The 19,322-nt window shown below is 52.1% G+C and overlaps 2 protein-coding genes across 3 annotated transcripts in view; one reads left to right on the forward strand and one right to left on the reverse strand.

Moving 5' to 3' along the window:
* The window catches only part of LOC306799587 (kinesin-like protein KIF9), a 32,614-nt gene that overhangs the window by 2,179 nt on the left and 11,113 nt on the right, over nucleotides 1–19,322 (forward strand). The gene's annotated exons all lie outside the window — the stretch shown is intronic.
* KLHL18 (kelch like family member 18) lies at nucleotides 60–18,040 on the reverse strand. 2 transcript variants are annotated; one of them, XM_079300812.1, is made up of 10 exons: nucleotides 17,825–18,040; nucleotides 10,440–10,570; nucleotides 10,171–10,311; nucleotides 7,577–7,775; nucleotides 4,954–5,114; nucleotides 4,194–4,330; nucleotides 2,926–3,163; nucleotides 2,262–2,366; nucleotides 1,980–2,091; nucleotides 60–1,148 (listed from the first exon to the last, which is right to left on the reverse strand). In XM_079300812.1, the coding sequence occupies exons 1-10, from the start codon at nucleotides 17,966–17,968 to the stop codon at nucleotides 762–764; spliced, it is 1,755 nt and encodes a 584-aa protein (XP_079156938.1). In that variant the 5' UTR covers nucleotides 17,969–18,040; the 3' UTR covers nucleotides 60–761. The 2 variants fall into 2 exon arrangements, with proteins under 2 accessions (XP_079156938.1, XP_079156937.1); XM_079300811.1 differs by having other exon boundaries at nucleotides 2,926–3,148; nucleotides 17,825–18,035.

The following is a 19,322-nucleotide window of genomic DNA, read 5'->3' on the forward strand; positions in this document are numbered from 1 at the left end:
CAAACTCACGACTTATTTTCCTTGCCTCTCCTAAAATATCCCAGCCTTTCTGCTCCAGCTGCCTCTTAGGCTTGGAAAATACCTTGATATTTAATTTAAAGGACATCCTGATAATGTTTCCCATTTTGAAACTCTCAGGCTGTTGCCTGGAGCTGTTTCCATCCATCCATCCTTCTCCAGAACTTGCCCAAACGATCCTGGTTTAACAGAACTTTTCCTCTTCCTGTTTCTCCATCCTGTGGCTCTTGTGGAGAAGTTTTCCACATCAAGCTGAGGAAAGCACGAGAAATTGGGGTGTCTTGTGTAAGAAGCTCCTGGAAGTGACAGCGTCGTGTTTGTCCTGTTTGGAGACCCCCCCTGTGCAACCAGCACCCCCCAAATTGCTGCTGACGCCCCTGGGGGGGCTCAGGTAGTTTTGCTGCTCCCAGAAGGTGCAGGTGGATTTTCCAAGTCCATGAAGTGGCTGTTTTAATGTCACAATGAAGCCTGGCCCCCTCCCCCAGCCCACAACGGTGCAACCGCAGGAAAACCGACGAGGGGTGGGCGGATGGACGGATCCGCTCAGCCTCAGCTCCGGGAGAGGCCGAGAGATCTCTGCTCACACACAAACTCACCACATTTCACCTTTCAGGACCTTCAGCCCAAAAAGTTACCAGCTGGGTGTGGAGGGGGGGGGAGGGATCACTCTGTCAAGTTTCTTCATGTTTCCATGGAGCACCTGGCAATCCTGGCTGATTTGCGCAGAACCCCCCCGCGGGCTGTCAGATGGTGAGCAGCGGCACGCAGCCCACGCCCACGCCGCCCTCGTGGCACACCATGGGCGCCATGAACGTCCAGCGGTCGCTCTCGGGGTCGTACATCTCCACCGAGCTGAGGTTGGACTGTCCGTCGTAGCCGCCCACGGCGTAGAGCCGGCCGCAGTTGGCCACCAGCGAGACGCGGCTGCGCCGGGTGTTCATGGGCACCAGCAGGTACCACTGGTCGCCCGTGGAGCCGTAGACCTCGGCGGCGCTCAGGAAGCCGGAGCCGTCGTAGCCGCCGCAGACGAACATGCGGCTGCCCAGCGCGGCCGCGCCGTGCCGGCAGCGCTTGTTGAGCATGGGCGCCACGGCGTGCCAGCTGGAGGTGTGAGGGTTGTAGTATTCCACCTGTGGTGGAGAAGGGCAGCTGTCAGGGGTGCTGCTGCTGCTGTTTGGGGCTTGCTCTGTCAATGTCCCTGCGCCGCTGAGTTGGGGGAGGTTTTGGGTTTTTCGTGATGGAAGGATCTGGGGCAGCAGGAGTAGGTGAAAGGACTGAACTGCCTTCAGGTCAAAGGTATGGGATTGTGCCTGAAGGGTTTGGGTGGGAAGAGAGCTCAAAGGCCATCCAGTGCCATGGGCAGGGACACCTGCTACTGCCCCAGGCACTGGATGACTCTTGAGCTTCCTTCCAAACCATTCCAAGATCTCATGTCACTTCATGGCCAGGGACACCTTCCACTGTCCCAGGCTGCTCGAAGCCCCAGTGTCCAATCAGGCCTTGGACACTTTCAGGGATCCAGGGGCAGCCAAAGCTTCCCTGTGCCAGGGCCTCCCCGCCCTCTCAGCCAGGAATTCCTTCCCAATATGCCACCCAAATCTCCCCTCCTTCAGCTTAAAGCCATTCCCCCTTGTCCTGTCCCTCCACGCCTTGTCCCAAGTCCCTTTCCATCTCTTCTGGAGCCCCTTTAGGCCCTGGAAAGGGCTCTGAGGTCTCTCTGGAACCTTCTCTTCTCTCTCAGCCTGTCTCACTATCCAAGGGGCTCCAGCCCTCTATGGCCCTGACTGGATAAAATGAGTCACTTCTGTTCCCCCTCAGGTTTTTCTGTTATGGGTGAAGTGACATCATTTGGTGGCACAACCACTCGGGGCTGTTTGGATGCACAGGGAAAGGACAGGGAGCCTTCCAGCCCCAGCCTGAGGTGCAGTGGATGAGCCCTGCCCAGGGCCCCAGGGCCTTACACTGTTGAAGATCTGGAGCCCGTCGTGCCCCCCGGACACGTAGATGCGGCCCTCGAACACGGTGACTCCGGCAGCGCTGCGGTTGGAGCTCATGGGGGTCACTGCTGTCCACCTGGCAGCCAGAGGGGAGAGCTTAGCAAGATTCCCACTGATTATTCCATGATTTTCTAGTGCTGGATTCCATCACCTCTCCTTTCCCCACTCATTCTCACAGCGGTGCCAGGACATGGAACACCAAAGGGGAAACTCCTGGGAAAGCTCTGGGACATGAAGGGCTCTTACTTGTTTGTTTCTGGAGAGTAGGATTCCACTGAGTTGAGGGATGAGTTTCCATCATATCCACCACACACATAGATCTGCCCATCCAGCACCACCGTTCCCATGGCGCTGCAAGGGACAGCAGGACACTGTGAGGTGCTGGAGGTGCTGCCACCCTGTCCCCAACACTGTGACCCCACACACTCTGCCTGTGCCATCCCACCAAACTGCCTTTTCCCTGGATTCACCTCCAAACTGCTCAGTCCCACTTGAACTCTGACCTCACAGAGGGGAAAGGTGATCATGGCAGGAGCACCTTGAATCCTGGGCTTGGATTTGGGCCTCTCACAACAAAAAAAAGTCATTGAGGGGCTGGAGTGTGTCCAGAGCAGGGAATAGAGATGAGGAAGGGGCTGGAGCACCAGGAGTAGTTGAGGGAGCTCCAGAGAAGCCTGGTGAGGAGCACATACACCTTCTACCCTGGACAGCCTGGACCAGGGCTGGACAACCTTTTCCAAGAAGAAATTTTCCCTGTATCTAACCTGAACTCCCCTGGCACAGCTTGAGACCATTTCCCCTTGTCCTATCCCTGTTCCCTGGCAGCAGAGCCCGACTCCCACCTGGCTGCAAGAAAAACCATCATTCCCCCTGCTTTCCCACAAATCTCTTCCCAGCGAGCTGCACCTACCTCCTCTTACTATTCATGCTCTCCACTTTGGACCAGGAGTCAGTGTCAGGGTTGTAAACCTCCACGGTGCTGAGCCTCAGCTGGCCGTCGTAGCCGCCGATGGCGTAGAGCAGCCCATTGAGCACGGCCACGCCCACGCGGCTCCGCGCCGTGCCCATGGGCTGGCACTTCTCCCAGCGGTTGGCAATGGGGTCAAACACCTCCACCACGTTCAGGGAGTCGCCTGCATAGAAATTTGCTACTCAAATTAAAAGGGGGAGACCTGATGAAGGCCTGGGGTAGTGATGGAGTGATGCTGCGTGTTTGAAGATGGGGTTGGTATGGGGAATTGGTGTGATTTTCTTTGGGGGAAAAAAAGTTGGGAAAAGTATTGAATCTGCTAGGATGGGATGGTATGTAAAGGGAGCTGGATAAGCTTAAGGAATGGAATCTCATGAGATTCAGCAAGGCCAAATGCAAAGTGCTGCATCTAAGTCAGGGCAAGAAGTTCTTCTCTGTGAGGGAGGTGAGGCCCTGGCACAGGGTGCCTGGAGAAGCTGTGGATACCCCTGGATCCCTGGAAGTGTCCAAGGCCAGGGTGGATGGGGCTTGGAGCAGCCTGGCACAGTGGAAAATGTCCCTGCTCATGGCAGGGGGTGGAAATGGGATGATCCTTAAGGTCCCTTCCAACCCAGAGTATTCTGGGATTCTCTGTTTTATCCTGGGCTCTCACATCCTATTCCAGCCTACCTGCTCCCACAGAGACATTTCCCAACCACACATTGCTGCTCACTCACAGAGATCCTGCTCTGAACAACTCCCATTGTTCCCACACTCAAAAAGACCAGGGAACATTTCCCAGCTCCCCCAGAGCCCTGATATGTCCCCTCTGTGGAAGTGGCACCTCCGCTGTCCTCCAAGGGGCAGCAGAGATCTGCAAGTCCCATCTGTGGTGTCGCTGCATTTTCCTGGGTCACTTTCTGTTCCCTTTTCACACCACGGTGAGGCTCATGTCAAAGTGTCATCCCACAGCCCTGACAACATTGTGGAGATCTCTGCAAACCCAGCTTGGTGCTCCAGGTAAGGACACCATCTTTGAGGAATATATCCTAAATAACCCTCACCTGGCCAGGACTGCAGATGGAAGATATTAAACCATGGGCACAACCACCCTGAGGGTTTCACTGGGAGGCTCAAAGTGCTGCATGGAGGAGCAGAAACTGCTCTGAGGGATTTCCAGCATCCCATCACCCCACCCAGGCCCTGGTGGTCTTTCCACTGCAAGGTACCTGCTGAGTTGAGTCCCCCCACGGCGTAGATCAGCCCTGCGATGGACGTGCAGCACCGCGGCCGCGTCTTGAACGCCGGCAGGTGCGGCCGGCGCTCGGGCATCAGGTGATAATCCTTGGCTTCATCCACCAGATCCCTGCAATCCAACCATGGAGTTGTCATAGATGAGAAACAAATCTGGATACCCAGCAAAATTTACATTGCTTTATTTTATATACGCGAGGGGTCACTGCCCGCTCCATGCTTCCACCCAACTTGGTTTGCAGCTCCCTTTTTATAGGATGGTTTTCCTTGCAGTAATCAATAATTGTTATTGGTTTGCTGTAGTAATCCTGCAAGGTAAGCAGTGGTGGTCAATGAAACTTCCAAACTTCCCTGAGACAGCTCTTGGGACAATTGGTCATGGAACCATCTGGTCTGGGTAGATACAAAACAGAAGAATTGGGAAGTCTGATCTTTAGCAGAGAGTTTGTGATTGATCGCACAAAGGCAGGAAATCTGATTCTGCAAAAAACCTTTCAGACTATGGAAAACCCTTTTTTTTTTTTTTACAAACTGGTATACACAATATTCATAACAGGGGGATTTAAACAGAGTGAGTTTAACTATATATTTCCCTTTAGGTCAACATCCTTTTTTTTTATTTTAAGTATTGTGATTTCTCCAAAACTCCTGTGACGAACACGAACCATTTCTCAAGGTCAGAGAGGAGATGTGAGTGTGTGCAGTTGGATGGAAGGATGTGACCATCCCACCCACCTGCACTTGTGGCAGCAGCGCACCAGGTCGTCCTGCTGCACGCGGTCGGTGAGGAACTGGGGCCGGCAGAGCGGCAGCCGGATTCGGGAGAGCAGCTCGGGCAGGAAGGGCTCGCGCTGCTCCCGCTCGTAGCGGATCCAGGCCAAGGCAGCTTCAAACACCTGCAGCACACAGCAGGGGAAAGGTGGAGTTTGGGTTGTGCAAGTGGATGGGAATGAAATGATAGATTTTGGAATGGTTTGGGTTGGAAGGGATCCCATGGGTAGGGATCTGCTTCTGTGCCAGGCTGATCCAAGCTCCAGAGTCCAACCTGGCCTTGGACAGTGCCAGGGATCCAAGGGCAGCCACAGCTGCTCTGTGCCAGTGCCTCCCCACCCTCCCAGCCAGGAATTCCCAATATCCATCCATCCTGCCCTCTGGCAGTGGGAGCCATTCCCTGTGTCCTGTCCCTCCATCCCTTGTCCCCAGTCCCTCTCCAGCTTTCCTGGAGCCCCTTCAGGCCCTGCAAGGGGCTCTGAGCTCTCCCTGGAGCCTTTTCCTCTCCAGCTCTCCCAGCCTGGCTCCATGCAGGATTCTTTCCCTGCCTTGGACAATCCTGATCTCCTGTCCTGTGAGATAAGACATTCAGCACAGAAGGTCACAGCAAGATGAGGGAGCTACAAGGAGGATTTTGGCAGAACTCAAAATTGTGTTTATGTAGTGACAGAAATCTCCAAACTGGGAAAGAAAACTAGGAATGGTGCTGCTCCATGAGAAACTAGGAGACAGGTTTGATGACAGGGATCCATCTGTTCTCTCTGGATAACAACACCTGGAGCTGAGCTGGTCTCTCCAGGCTCCATCCCATACATGGGAAGGGACAGAGCTCTCTGAAGTCCCACTGGATAACTCCAGCTACAAAAGGATCCAGGTGCCCTGCTCCCAGTTTAATTTGGGGCACACAGGCCTGGGTTCACAGGACTCCTCAATAAGGTTACTGCAGCCTTGACAACTGACCAGAACAAAATCATCAACTCTTTCTTGCATAGCAGCATCTGGGATCTTTCCCAACACAATTCCCAAAGTTTCCAGTGCAAAAATGCTTCTCCAACAGCACCACAGGGATTAAAAACCCCAAACCAACTTTCTTTCACTCTACAGGGTGCTGCTGGAATTTCTGAAGAGTGCTGGCAGGTGCCAGGGCATGGGGAAATGTCCCCAGGATGGACTCCTTGGATCCTACCTGCTCTGGGAAAAACAGAGCGAGGAATTCTTGGTATGATACAGGAATGTGGCTGGAATGTGAGGCAGGCTCCCCTCCCCCCCTATGCCTGATTAAAGAAGCATTTTTACCCTACAAGGAGAAGCTGGAGGTCAGGTCTGCTCTGCCTTTGTCACCTCCTGAGAAGAGCAGGGCAGATTTCCAGGCTCAAGGACAGGCTCTGTTTTCTCTGCTCACTGTCAGCCCACACCAGTGGATTCTCAAGGCTGTGGAAACACCCTAAACTCTTCTCACTCCCAAAAACTCCCTGACAGGAACATGCAGTCAGGTGTGATTTCAGCTCATCTGCTGGGGAACAAGGGACAGGAGGAGAGGAAACAGCTTCATGTTGTCCCAGCAGAGGTTTAGGCAGGAATTTGGAAAAATTCCTTCCCCAAAAAGGCTGTCCAGCCCTGGCCCAGCTGCTCAGGGCAGTGGTGGAATCCCCAGTGATGGAGGGTTTAAAAGCCCTGTGGATGTGGCACTTGGGGACATGGGTCAGTGGTGGCCTTGACAGTGCTGGGGGAAGTGTTGGACTCAATGGTCTCTGAGGGATTTTCCATGCTCTCTGATCCTAAAGAAGCACTGCTTTCTGTTTCTTCAGGGACAAGTCGGTCTGGAGTAGGCACAGGAAACCACCAGAGCCCCTCTGAATGTCCCCACTGTGCCAGGACATCACAGCTTCACCCAGCACAGGAACAGCACAATTCCCATCCCATTCCACTCCCAAGCAACAAGAAACTCCTCAAGGTCAAACTTTCCTGGGCCAAGACTTACACCAGGTACCTGTTGGAACCCTGAAGCCTGGGAGTTTTAAACTTTCTGTGTTTTCTGACACTGACCCTGCTTTTCACCTGAGGCCTTGGAGAAGCTTCCAAAATTGAGTGATAGAGAGTTAGAATCACTGGTGTGTAGTTAGAATAGAAGTGTATAATTTCACATGGTGAAGGGTTTAGAATATAGTAACAGGTATGGGACAAGATGGAGGTTCTGGGATGTTGGCTCTTCTTTCTTGTTCCTTCTTCATGATTTCAGGTAGTTTTTGGTTGGATTGAAAGTGCTGCAGTGTGGGTCACAGGTGTTTGGTCATTGGGTCAAATAATATATATAATGAGATATAGATAGATAAATATAGAGAAATAATATAGATAATATAGGTCAAATAAATAATACAGGTGTTAGCTCTTAATTGGATAGTTAGGCTTTAAAATTCCTTGTAACTAGCTGGATTTAGCTCCATTTTGCTCACTTTTAGCTGAAGTTGCAGAAGTCTCTGTACTTTAGATAAGATTTAATAAACAACCCAGTCCCAACAAGAAATCTGAGCATTCAATCATGACTCTAAGTGAAGGAAGAAGGTAAAACCAAACCATTTTCACCCACCTGCTCCTCAGATTTCACATTGAGCTCATCCCTGGACACGAGCTCCAGGACATCCTCGAAGGGCAGGGCCAGGAACTCCTCAGACATGGAGACCTCCACAAAGTGCTGGTGGATGAAGCTGTTGGCAGCATCATAGAGCACTGTGCACATCATGGTCTCAGCAAACTGCCTAACACCCAGGCAGTTCTTGGGGTGAAGCCTGGAAAAAGGCAGGGTTAGAGCAACAGCAATGTCAGGTTAATGGGAGAGAAGCTGTGGCTGCCCCTGGATCCCTGGAAGTTTTCCAAGGTCAGGTTGGATGGGGTTTGGAGCAGCCTGGCATAGTGGGAGGTGGAATGGGATGGTTCTTTTCCAGCCCAAACCATTCCAGGATTGTGGGAAGCACAGAAGTCTTGCAGGACACACAGTGCAGGGCAAGATGTTCAGCATGATGGCTGAACCCAGCTCACCCAGCTCACCTGGAGCTCCAGGTGAACCCAAGGCAGAGCCAGAGGATGGGAAACACAAATGTCCCCTTGTCCCTGCCAAAGTGGCATTGGATAGATCCAGGTGGCTCTGGGAGCATCCACAGCTGCTCTGAGCACCCTGTGCCAGCCCCTCCCCATATCCCAGCCAGGAATCCCTTCCCAATATCCCATCCATCCATCCATCCATCCATCCATCCATCCATCCATCCATCCATCCATCCATCCATCATCCATCCATCCATCATCCATCCATCCATCCATCCATCATCCATCCATCCATCATCCATCCATCATCCATCCATCATCCATCCATCCATCATCCATCCATCCATCATCCATCATCATCCATCCATCCATCCATCCATCCATCCATCCATCATCCATCCATCCATCCATCCATCCATCCATCCATCCATCCATCATCCATCCATCCATCCATCCATCATCCATCCATCATCCATCCATCATCCATCATCCATCCATCATCCATCCATCATCCATCCATCCATCCATCCATCCATCCATCCATCCATCCATCCATCATCCATCCATCCATCATCCATCCATCCATCCATCATCCATCCATCCATCCATCCATCCATCCATCCATCCATCCATCCATCCATCCATCATCCATCCATCCATCATCCATCCATCCATCCATCATCCATCCATCCATCCATCCATCATCCATCCATCCATCATCCATCCATCCATCCATCCATCCATCATCCATCCATCCATCATCCATCATCCATCATCCATCCATCCATCCATCCATCCATCCATCCATCCATCATCCATCCATCCATCATCCATCCATCATCCATCCATCATCCAGCCATCATCCATCCATCCATCATCCATCCATCCATCCATCCATCCATCATCCATCCATCCATCCATCCATCCATTCCTCTGGCAGTGGAGCCATTCCCTGTGTCCTGTCCCTCCATCCCTTGTCCCTCTCCAGCTCTCCTGGATCCCTTCAGGAGCTCTGAGCTCTCCCTGGAGCTTCTCCTCTCCAGGGAACATTCCCAGCTCTCCCAGCCTGGCTCCAGCCTTGGGGACTCCTCTGGACTCTCCAGCAGCTCCAGGTCCTTGTGCTGTTGGGTGGGGAACTGTCACATGAAGGTGACTCTGAGGGCTCCCACAGGGCTTGACTACAAAACAGCTGCCTAAAAATATCTCAATTCCACTTAAGAAGGAGAGCTCAGTGTCCATGTCCCAGCTCTCCAGGGTGGCCAGATCCCACTAATTTTTGGTTATTAACCAAACTGGCAGCTGTGCACTCAAAGCCAGGATTTCACTTAGGACACCTGGCTGCTCCTGGTGGATTTGGGAGAATTTTGGTGGCCAATCCCTGTATTTGGTGGGTGTGTTTAACATCACACCACTGAATGCCCTGAGCAGCTGCAGAGAAGCCAGGCTGGGAAAACTGAACACGTCAGACTCTCTGGCAGGGCTCAGAATCCATGTGGAATGTGGACAAAGAGTATCCCAGCTCTCCATTTCCAGACCATGCTGCTGGAACAGCCTCACAGCCAAACACCAGGGAGGAAATTGAAAAACCTGGGACCAATTTAGGGCTGTGCCACAGTTTCCTGTCCAGCTCCTGGGCTGAGGCACTGTGTTCCTCCCCTTTAGCACACATGGCAGCAGGAAGGGCAATTCCTGCCAGGATGGGCTCTCAGAAAGGGAAATGTCTCCTCAGTTTTGCTCTGGGTGTTGATTCCTATGACTGGCCAAGGTCTTTTACTGTGTCCCCATAAAGGATGGATGGGATATTGGGAAAAAATTCCTGGCTGGAAGAGTGGTGAGGCCCTGGGATGGAATTCCCAGAGCAGCTGTGGCTGCCCCTGGATCCCTGGAAGTGCCCAAGGCCAGGTTGGACATTGGGGCTTGGAGCAGCTGGGACAGTGGGAGGTGTCCCTGCCATGGCAAGGGTGGATTAGGATGGGATTTAGGGTCCCTCCCAAATCATTTTGTGTTCCATAACTCTACAGGTGCCAAATTTTGGGATGTACATTCCTCATCCTGCTAGAAGGACACACCCTGCTCCTCCCAAGCTGGACACAGGTGACTGAACCTCACTGACCCCCCCAGGATCCCCCCAGCCCCACTCACCTCTCCCTGAGGAAGGTACAACAAGCATCCTTGATGTTCTGCAGCTGCAGGAAACTCGCCCCCATCAGCAGGGACTGCACATTCTGCTGGTCTATGGCCAGGTGACCATTGTAGGCAAAGTTAATCAGAGCCTCCAGTGCACTAAAACCAGGGAGAAAGGGCAGAAAATGCACTGAACTGGGACAGCTGTGGGATCACTCACACAGAGCACACCTTTGAGCCTGGCACACACAGGGAGGCTCAGCAGGGATGTTCCCTAAGGATTTTACCTGGGATCCATGCCCTGCATGACAATCTCATCCTGCTTGCACTCCATCATGTCGTTGGTGAACATGGCGTGGAAATATGGGATGGAAGCTGCCAGCACGATCCGGTGAGCGCTGAATTTATGGTCCCCCACCTAGGGAGGGAACAGGGATCAGTTCCAGGGATTCCCTGCAGCATCCAAGCTCTCAACTCAGCTCTTTGATTGCTTCTCTCAGAGGTTTTTTGCCTTAATTTCCAGTCAGGCTCATCCCAGTCCGTGCCCTTTTCCTCACTTAAATAAAAGTTTCCCATTGTTGCAGCTGGCACAGCAGGGCCCTTCCCTTCAGGTTATCCAAGGAGTTCTCTTCTACTCTGCAAAATCCTCACCCCATGTCACCTCCAGAGGGAACAGGAATGTTGTTTAGATTCAGGAATTCCATGATTCCCAACAGTGCTTCCCTTCTCCCTCAGATCCAGTAAATACAAACTTGCCAGGGGTTTTAAAAGCAAAATTCCTGCCAGGTGGAAAAAGGAGGCACTTTGGGAGAGTCTTTTCTCTGTCCTGGGCAGCTCAGGTGTGCCTGAATCTCTGTCCATGCTGTCTGTGCCTGCATTATGCTGCACAAATCCTGTTCTCCTGGATTTTGCAGCATTCCTAATTCCCAGAGCAAAATCAGGGAGTGAAGAAGTCTGGACTATGACAGCTCATGGAAAAAAAACCCTTCACATTTATAATTGTGTGCAACTTGAAGGGATGAAGGGCTGCACCAACCCCTTCTCCTAACCCAAAAGCACATGGAAAACATCCCAGAGGCTCCAAGATATTTGAAAAATCAGTGCCAGCCTCCTCCTGTGCACATGGTGGGATGGGGAATCTCTGGGAAAAGGAGTCAGGCCCAGGGTCCATGAGGGGATGGAGCTCAAAGCCACTTCCCTGCTCTGGAGAGAGCAGGTTCCCACCCTGACTACACAGAGAGCACAGAGCTTTAAAAATACAGCAAATTTCATAAGGAAAGGCCATAAAGGGAAGTGATTCCAGAACCTGAGGGACCACAGCTCCTCCCCAAATCCCTGGGATTTTCATTCCCTCCCTGCCAGCTGAGCATGTGGACTCTGTGTGTCTGAGGTGCTGCTCAGGACAGGGAAATCCCTCAGGACACCCAACTCTGGGTTTGGGAATTCCCAGTGGGAAGGGCTGACACAGCCTGGTGACCATGGGGACAAATTTGCTGCTTGGCCTGTCCACATTCCAGCCCCAAGGCTCAGAACACCAGACCTGCTCTGCAGCTCCAGCCCTTCCCCAGGGATCATTCCATCATCAGCTGCTCCTGGCCCAACCCACCACTAAAATAAATTTATTGTTTATCAGTAATAAATCCTATTATTGATACTCCCTCATGCTGCTGGAAAATCCCTTTCTGGGTGTCTCAAACATCCCAAAACACAGAAAAGCTCCAGTTTGCCTTTTGCTGTTTCTGAAAGGTGAAAGAACAAGGTTTCCTCTTATCTCTAAAATTCTGTAAGGAATTCACTCCAACCTGGAATAGTTCATTTGGTTTGTTTGGATGAGTGCTCCCATTCAGGCTGAGTGTGCAAGAAAAGCAACATTTTACTTGACTTTCATTTCCCCCTAAACTCAAGCTGCCAAAAATCACAACTGTCCAAATCTCATTTCAGCTTTTTAATAAATGAAAAGTGGTGCTAAAATTGAACAGGCACCTCTTAAAGTACAACACCTGCTTTAAATGCACACAATGACCTTCTATTTATATGAAAAATTATCTTTATAACTGAAGATAACAGGAATTTCAACACCAAGGTTATATTTACTCAAACCCCAAGCCTGTAGTGTGACCCAAGGAGGAGAAAAAGGCCCTTATTTCACCAAATAACTGTAAATTACAGAGCCAGGTGGCAGCTCATGACAAGAGTGACATTGAGGGGCTGGAGGGTGTCCAGGGAAGGGAAAACTTTGAGGGAGCTGGAAAGGGGCTCAGCCTGGAGAAAAGGGGGCTCAGGGGAAAGTTCTGGCTCTGCACAACTCCCTGACAGGAGGGGAGGGAATGGCCTCAGGGAGGCTCAGGGTGGAAATTGGGAAAATTTCCTCGTGGTGAAGCATTGGAAGGGACAGCCCAGGGCAGTGGTGGGTGCCATCCCTGGCCTGGTGTGACATTCACATGGATGTGGCACTTTTGGGGACATGGTCAGGGGTGGCCTTGGCAGTGCTGGGGCTCAATGATCCAAGAGAGCTTTTCCAACCTAAAGCACCCCATGATTCCATGCCCTGAGTGGTTTAAGGGGTGAAAGGTTCCAGCAGCTCCTGCTGTGAGCCCACCCTGTGAGGAGCTGCCACCAAACAGCCTCATTATCTCCAGCACCCCTGGGCCCTGCAGGAGCAAACATCCCCAGCACCCTGCAAGATTCCTGCTGGGATAATGGCAGCTGGCATGAAATCATCCCTGGGATGAAACCCCTTGGGAATGGACCCTGGGAGCAGTGAGATCCATGGAGCTGCATCAGCAAAGAGCCCAGGAAATATTCCCTGCTGCTGGACAAGACAAAAACTGGGATTCCTTCTGTTTGGAATTTGTTCCAAGTGCTGGAGAGCCCTTGGGGAGAGGCAGAAATTGGGATCTCTGCTCTAAAACCATCATTATGTTCATGGTGAGCCTCCAAGGAACAGCTGCATTTTCTGCTGCAGCCAAAGGACAAGTTTTTTCCTGTGGAATATGGAAAATCCTTCCAAGGATGAGTCCATTCAGCTCATCCTTGTATTTTCTTTCCCAGAGAGCTCCAGAGGCAAAGGTCCTCCCTTTCCATGACTAAATTAATGGAGACCCCTAATGAACAAGTGGGAAAGAGCTCATCCTCTTCCTGATACCACTCCAGGATGATTTTTTTTACAATTTATAATTTTAGGTCCTTTTGCTTTTAAGGCAAAAGATTCTGTTTTCCAGCATAAAAGGAACTTTCCAAGCAACCCCAGCAATCCCAGAATTCCCTTCTGACATGTCTCTAGCAGCTAACAAAGGAATCTGCCCCCACAGCCCCAAATGTTCACAAATTCCAGGGCACAAGGAGCCTTTCTCCCAAGCAGAGGGTGTAGGTGGGAGAAAGGCATTCCTTGTGTTCCTGACATCAGCATCCTGCAGAACTTGCTGAGCTCTGGGCTGCAAAGGTCTCAAAAAACCCCACATTCCCTCTGGATGTACAACAAAATCACATTCCCAGAGAATTCCCTGCCAGCTCAATGAAACCCAACTGCTTTTCAGAATTCCAGTCCCTGCATTTCCCACATGGACAGGGAGCATCCCAAAGGGATCAGTTCCAGCCCTGCCCTTCTCAATGCTCCTGAAGGGACAGCAGAAAGAAATTTTGTGTTGTCTTAAAACTAAAAATCCTCATGTTTTCTGCAAGGGAACAGCTGAGAGTTCAGAGAATCACATCCAGGCAGAATCCCAAACAATTCCTGTATGTTGAGTGACAAGGCTGGAATCACATCCTCATCCTGCAGCTCTCTGTGCACAATGGATCATCTGCTTTTCCAACCTCTCCCATAAAACAGGGGAGGAGTTATAAAACATATAATAAAAAATTCCCTCTCTTTCCAGGGTTGTTTTCCTGGAGGATCTCCCAAACATGCTCCAACATCTGCAGCACAGCCAGGCACTGAGTTTTCCAGGATCCTGCTGGAATCAGGGCAGGCAGCCTGAGCTGTCTGGAATCCCACTTATCCAGAGGTTTCTCCACCTCTGCATCAGCTCTCAGGGGTGCAACTGCTGCAGTTTGGGGGGTTTGGGGTTAACAACCTGCTCTGGAAAAACTGGGATCAGGATGGCAGAGAAGCTACCAGGGCTAGGACCTGTCAGTGCCATTGGGATTGGACACAAAGCAAATATTGTACCCTCTCCACAGCTGGGAATTATTTGTTTGCCAGACCTGGATTATATTTTAGGAGACTTTTCTAATTAGTCTTGGAGTTAGTCATGGAAAAATGGGATTGGAGCAGCTCAGAGCTGCAGCAGCAAGAGGAGCTCACGTCAACTCTGCTCTCCAAGGATTTGGGAAGGCACAAACCTTCCCTCTTGCCACAGTTTGGCCAGGATTTCTGGCACTTGGATCATTCTCAGGAGCTAGGAAGGGATTGATTCCCTCTTCATTTGTAATGAAGGAATAGCATGGATCTGTTTTCCCTGGTTTGTGGAGTGGTGCATTCCAGCAGCCTCTGATGTGTCCCCTGAGAGGGCTCAGACCTTGGCTGGAGCACAGACAGCACATCCCAGCAAACAGAGCTGCCCAGGCTGCTTCCATCCTGCAAGGATGAAACAATCCCAGAAACAATGCTCAGGAAGAACAAGAGCACTGAGGAGATTCCTTGGAGCTGGTAAAAATCAGATCAGGATCTGCAGCTCAGGGAATTACAGCCCCAAACGCTGGAATTGTCCCTGAGCTGGAATTCTTGGGGTGTTTGCAGGGTTTAGTTGTGAGCTGCAAAGGGAAGAAGACTGGAAATCCACTAAACAGAAGGGGGAGAGGTTCTCACAGAGGAATTCTGCCCCTTCAGCTGGAGTTCAAAGCCTCAAACCCCACCAAATTGAAAGAACAAAAAGGTTCAGAAGCCTCATTTCTGTTCTCTCCAGGATTATTCCAGGTCTGGTGTTTCCCTGCCCTTGTTGGAACCTCCATCATCTTTTCATCACCATCAGTGCTGGATGAGGAGGAAAGCACAGCTTCACCTTCCAGAACACAACTGGCATGGGGATCAATTGGGGAAAAGGGTTTGCTTGGTTATTTTATGGCCACACCAATGCCCACCTCAGTGACTCTCAGAGAAGAAAGCAGAAATTTGGCTTTGCTAAGCAAAACTACTTTTTTTTTTCCAAAGGAAAATGATTAACCACAGACTGAGGTGTGTCTCCTCCCTCCCCTCCTCCCTCCAGTCCATCCATGTGTGTTCCTAGCAAATGAATATTTAATTAAACATTTAGGAGAGGCTCCAAAGGGAGCTGTGAGGGAACATCAGGACCTGCAGCTGTTAAAGAGACAGGGAGGGAAAAGAACTTTCCAAAATGCATGAGCTGGAGCATTGGGCACATCAAGACCCAACTACTGGGACAAAGGGGGGGTTTGGAAGCTTTTTGATTTCAAGATGGGGCAGATAAAAAGTGGAAAAAAAAAGGGAATAAATTCACTGCAGTGGTGTGGGAAGGTTTGGCTGCACTAATTCCATCTCCAGGGACACCTGGGCACTGGGAAAAGGCATGTCCAGAGGCAGAGGCAGCACAAGGTGGGATATTTTCACAGGATGACTCAAAACAAGGAGGAATCAAATGAATGAAATGCTTGGAATTCCAAGCTGTGGGTGTAGGAGGGAAAGCTGGAATGCTTGAAACAACATGGACAGAGGATTGATAATGTAGCAGGGATCTGTCTCTGGGATTTTGGGAAGGAATTCTTCCCTGTGAAGGTGGGGAGGCCCTGGAATGGATTCTCAGAGAAGCTGTGGCTGCCCTTGGATCCCTGTGAATGTCCAAGGTCAGGCTGGACAGGGCTTAGAGCAGCCTGGGACAGTGGGAAGTGTCCCTGCCCATCCAAGGGGTGGCACTGGATGATCCTGAAGGTTCCTTCCATCCCAAACTGTTCTGTGATGGTTTTGATCTTCCCTAATATCTTTTAAACTTCTGTAGGGATAAAGAGGATTTAAACAGCTCTTTGGTATGGAAAATCCACAGAAATGGATAATTATTCACAGGAATTTTACAAACAATGGTGAGGAATTTATCCAAGATAAGAGTGGGATCACAGAGCTCCTCCTATTGTCTCCCAGAAACATGGGACTGCCAGGATCTGGTCATCTTCTCCTGCCACACCAACACCCAGTTTAATCCTAAAAACAGGACACTCTGCAGCCCAAACCAGCCTTGCCACAGAATTCCCCCAGGTTCCAGCCCAGCAACAACCATTTCCAAGGAAGATCCCAACCCTCATCATCCCTGATCCCTGTATCCCACATCCCATCTCAGCCCAGCCCCCACCAGCTCCTTCCCCTGGCAGCTTCCAGGGTGAGTAGGCTGGGAGCACCTTTAATTAAACTGCAGAGTTAATTCTGCAGTGACTCAGAGCTGCGTGTGGCTCCCACCCCACCGAGGCTGCAATCCTGAGGGATTCCAGCAGCTCTGCCAGCCCTCCCAGCCATTCCCTGCAGAGCCAGGCACACCATCCTCTGCATTTACCACGCTGCTGCATTCATTTTGATTGAATGCTAAGAAGGGATGCTCCTATAAGGGTTTCCTAAGGAAAGGTATCCTGGATTGGGAAGGTGCAAGAGCCCCTGACACCCCACTAAGGGGGTTTGGGGGGGTCTCAGCTCTGGCTTCTCTCCCCTTTATCTCCCACCACAGGGGTCTGAGGGAATCCAGCTGCCTCCTTCCCTCTGGAAAAGAGACTGGGGGTCCCTCAGCCCCCTCCATTAAGGGTTGGGGTCACCCCTCAGGGGTCTGTGGGTTCCTCAAGTCCCTCTCCAGAAGCTGGGGTCCCTCAGGAATGGCAGAGGGGATCCCTCATCTCCCCTCCTGAGGCTGGGGACCCCCAGGAATGGCAGAGGGGATCCCTCATCTTCTCCTCCTGAGGCTGGGGACCCCCAGGAATGGCAGAGGGGATCCCTCATCACCCCCTTATGAGGCTGGGGACCCCCAGGAATGGCAGAGGGAATTCCTCATCTTCTCCTCCTGAGGCTGGGGACCCTCAGGAATGGCAGAGGGGATCCCTCATCTCCTCCTCCTGAGGCTGGGGACCCCCAGGAATGGCAGAGGGGATCCCTCATCTCCTTATCCTGAGGCTGGGGTCCCTAAGGAATTGGGGGGATCCCTCGTCTTCTCCTCCTGAGGCTGGGGACCCCCAGGAATGGCAGAGGGGATCCCTCATCTCCCCTCCTGAGGCTGGGGACCCCCAGGAATGGCAGAGGGGATCCCTCATCTCCCCTCCTGAGGCTGGGGACCCCCAGGAATGGCAGAGGGGATCCCTCATCTCCCCCTTATGAGGCTGGGGACCCCCAGGAATGGCAGAGAGGATCCCTCATCTCCCCTCCTGAGGCTGGGGTCCCTAAGGAATTGGGGGGATCCCTCATCTCCCCCTCCTGTCGCTGGGGACCCTCAGCCCCCCTCAAAAGCTGTGGGGGTCCCTCAGCCTCCTTTAGCGACCAGGGGCTCCCTCAGCTCCCTCTTAAAGGGACTGGGCGAAGCCTCCTCAGCATCTCCCCTCAGCCCCACCTCAAATGTTTGATGTCCCCCCTCAAGGACCGGGGTCCCTCACTCTCCCTCAGCGCTCGAGGTCTCCCAGCCCCGCTCAGACCCCTCCGGGCTCGGGTGGTCTCTCGTCCCCCCCGCCGCCCCCGGGGGCCGGGCCGCACCTTGAGCGTCACATCGCAGAGCTTTCCCTGCCGCCGGATCTCGCCCATCACTCCATAGCCGCGGCTGGGCAGGTCTCCCACCGAGAAATGCACCAGATCCTCGGGATCCAGCTCCGGGTCCGCCGCCGCCGCCGCTTCCAGCATCGTCCCCGCCACTCCCGTCCCGCTGCCGTCCTGCTTCGCCCCCGCCGCGCGCTGGCCCCGCCCGGCCCCCGTATGCGCGGCCACTTCCGGGCTCTCCCGGAAGTCGCCGTTGCCATAGAGAACCCGGAAGTGGACGCTGCCATGGCGACCCCGGACGCCACCCAGGACTCGAGTGTAGAGGGGTCGCAGGTGGGACAGGGACCGCGGGGGTCCCCGGGGGGTCTCCCTCCCCTCCTCAAGGAGTGATCGGAGGTCGTATCTCCGCCCGGGCGGCAGCAGCGCCTCAAGCATCGCCCCCCTTGCCCCGGCCATCAGCCCCCACACGGGCGGGAGATGCACTGGGGAGAAACACGGGGCCATTTAAACGGGATGGAGCTTAAGGATCATCCAATTCCACCCTCTGCCACGGGCAGGGACATTTCCCTCTACCCCTTGGATATTTCCAGGGATCCAGGGGCAGCCACAGCTTTCCTGGACAAGTCCCAAGCCTTACAGATGATTTTTTTTCCTAAAATGCTGCCAAAATCTGCTCCTCTGAAGTGTGGGAGGGGGAACCTCCCACTCCCAAGGCTTTGAAGGTGTCCCCTGTGTCTCCAGAATAATTTTTCATGTGGGATTTGGGGCTGTTTTTCCCTGACAGGTGGAAGAGCAGCAGGAGAGCTCTGAGGGGCTGGAAAACTCTGAAAATTCTGTATCCAAAGCAGAGAGTGAACAAACGGTAATTGCAGCTGGACCCAGCCAGAATCCTGGAATGGTTTGGGTGGGAAGGAACCTCCCACTGCCCCAGGCTGCTCCAAGCCCCAATTCCCAAACTTCCAAGGATCCCGGGGCAGCCACAGCTTCTCTGGGAATTCCATCCCAGTTCCTCATGTTAATAACCACCAAAAGCCCCACAAAGGGCTTTGCTGCAACAAAGAAAATATCACACATTTAGAATTTGTTCTTTCTCTGATCCCTAGTAGAGTTTTTTTTCCCACAAATTATTTTCCTTTCTGCTCCAACACTGCAGTTTTTTTGGGCAGAATTCTGTGACCTCTGTTAAATCTCAGGAGCAGGAACAGGAGCAGGAAAAAGAAGGAGGCCAAGAGCAGGAGAAGAAGAAGGAGGAGGATGAGGACCAGGAGAGCATCATTTCCTCACTGCTCTGTGATGCAGAACTCGAGGGTGGCAGCCCCAGGTATCCCCCAAATGTTCCCCTGCTTGAAATCCAACAAATCCTGGCTCAGCTCAAACCTCCACAACTCATTTTACAGCAGCTGGAGTTTGTGAGGTCACAAAAACCCTGAAATCCCAAAGATTTTGTCCCAAATAATTAGAAGTAGTGCTAACTTCTATTATAATTATTACATAATTA

This window comes from Erithacus rubecula, assembly GCF_903797595.1.
Source record: "Erithacus rubecula genome assembly, chromosome: 3".
NCBI classification, from domain to species: Eukaryota; Metazoa; Chordata; class Aves; order Passeriformes; family Muscicapidae; genus Erithacus; species Erithacus rubecula.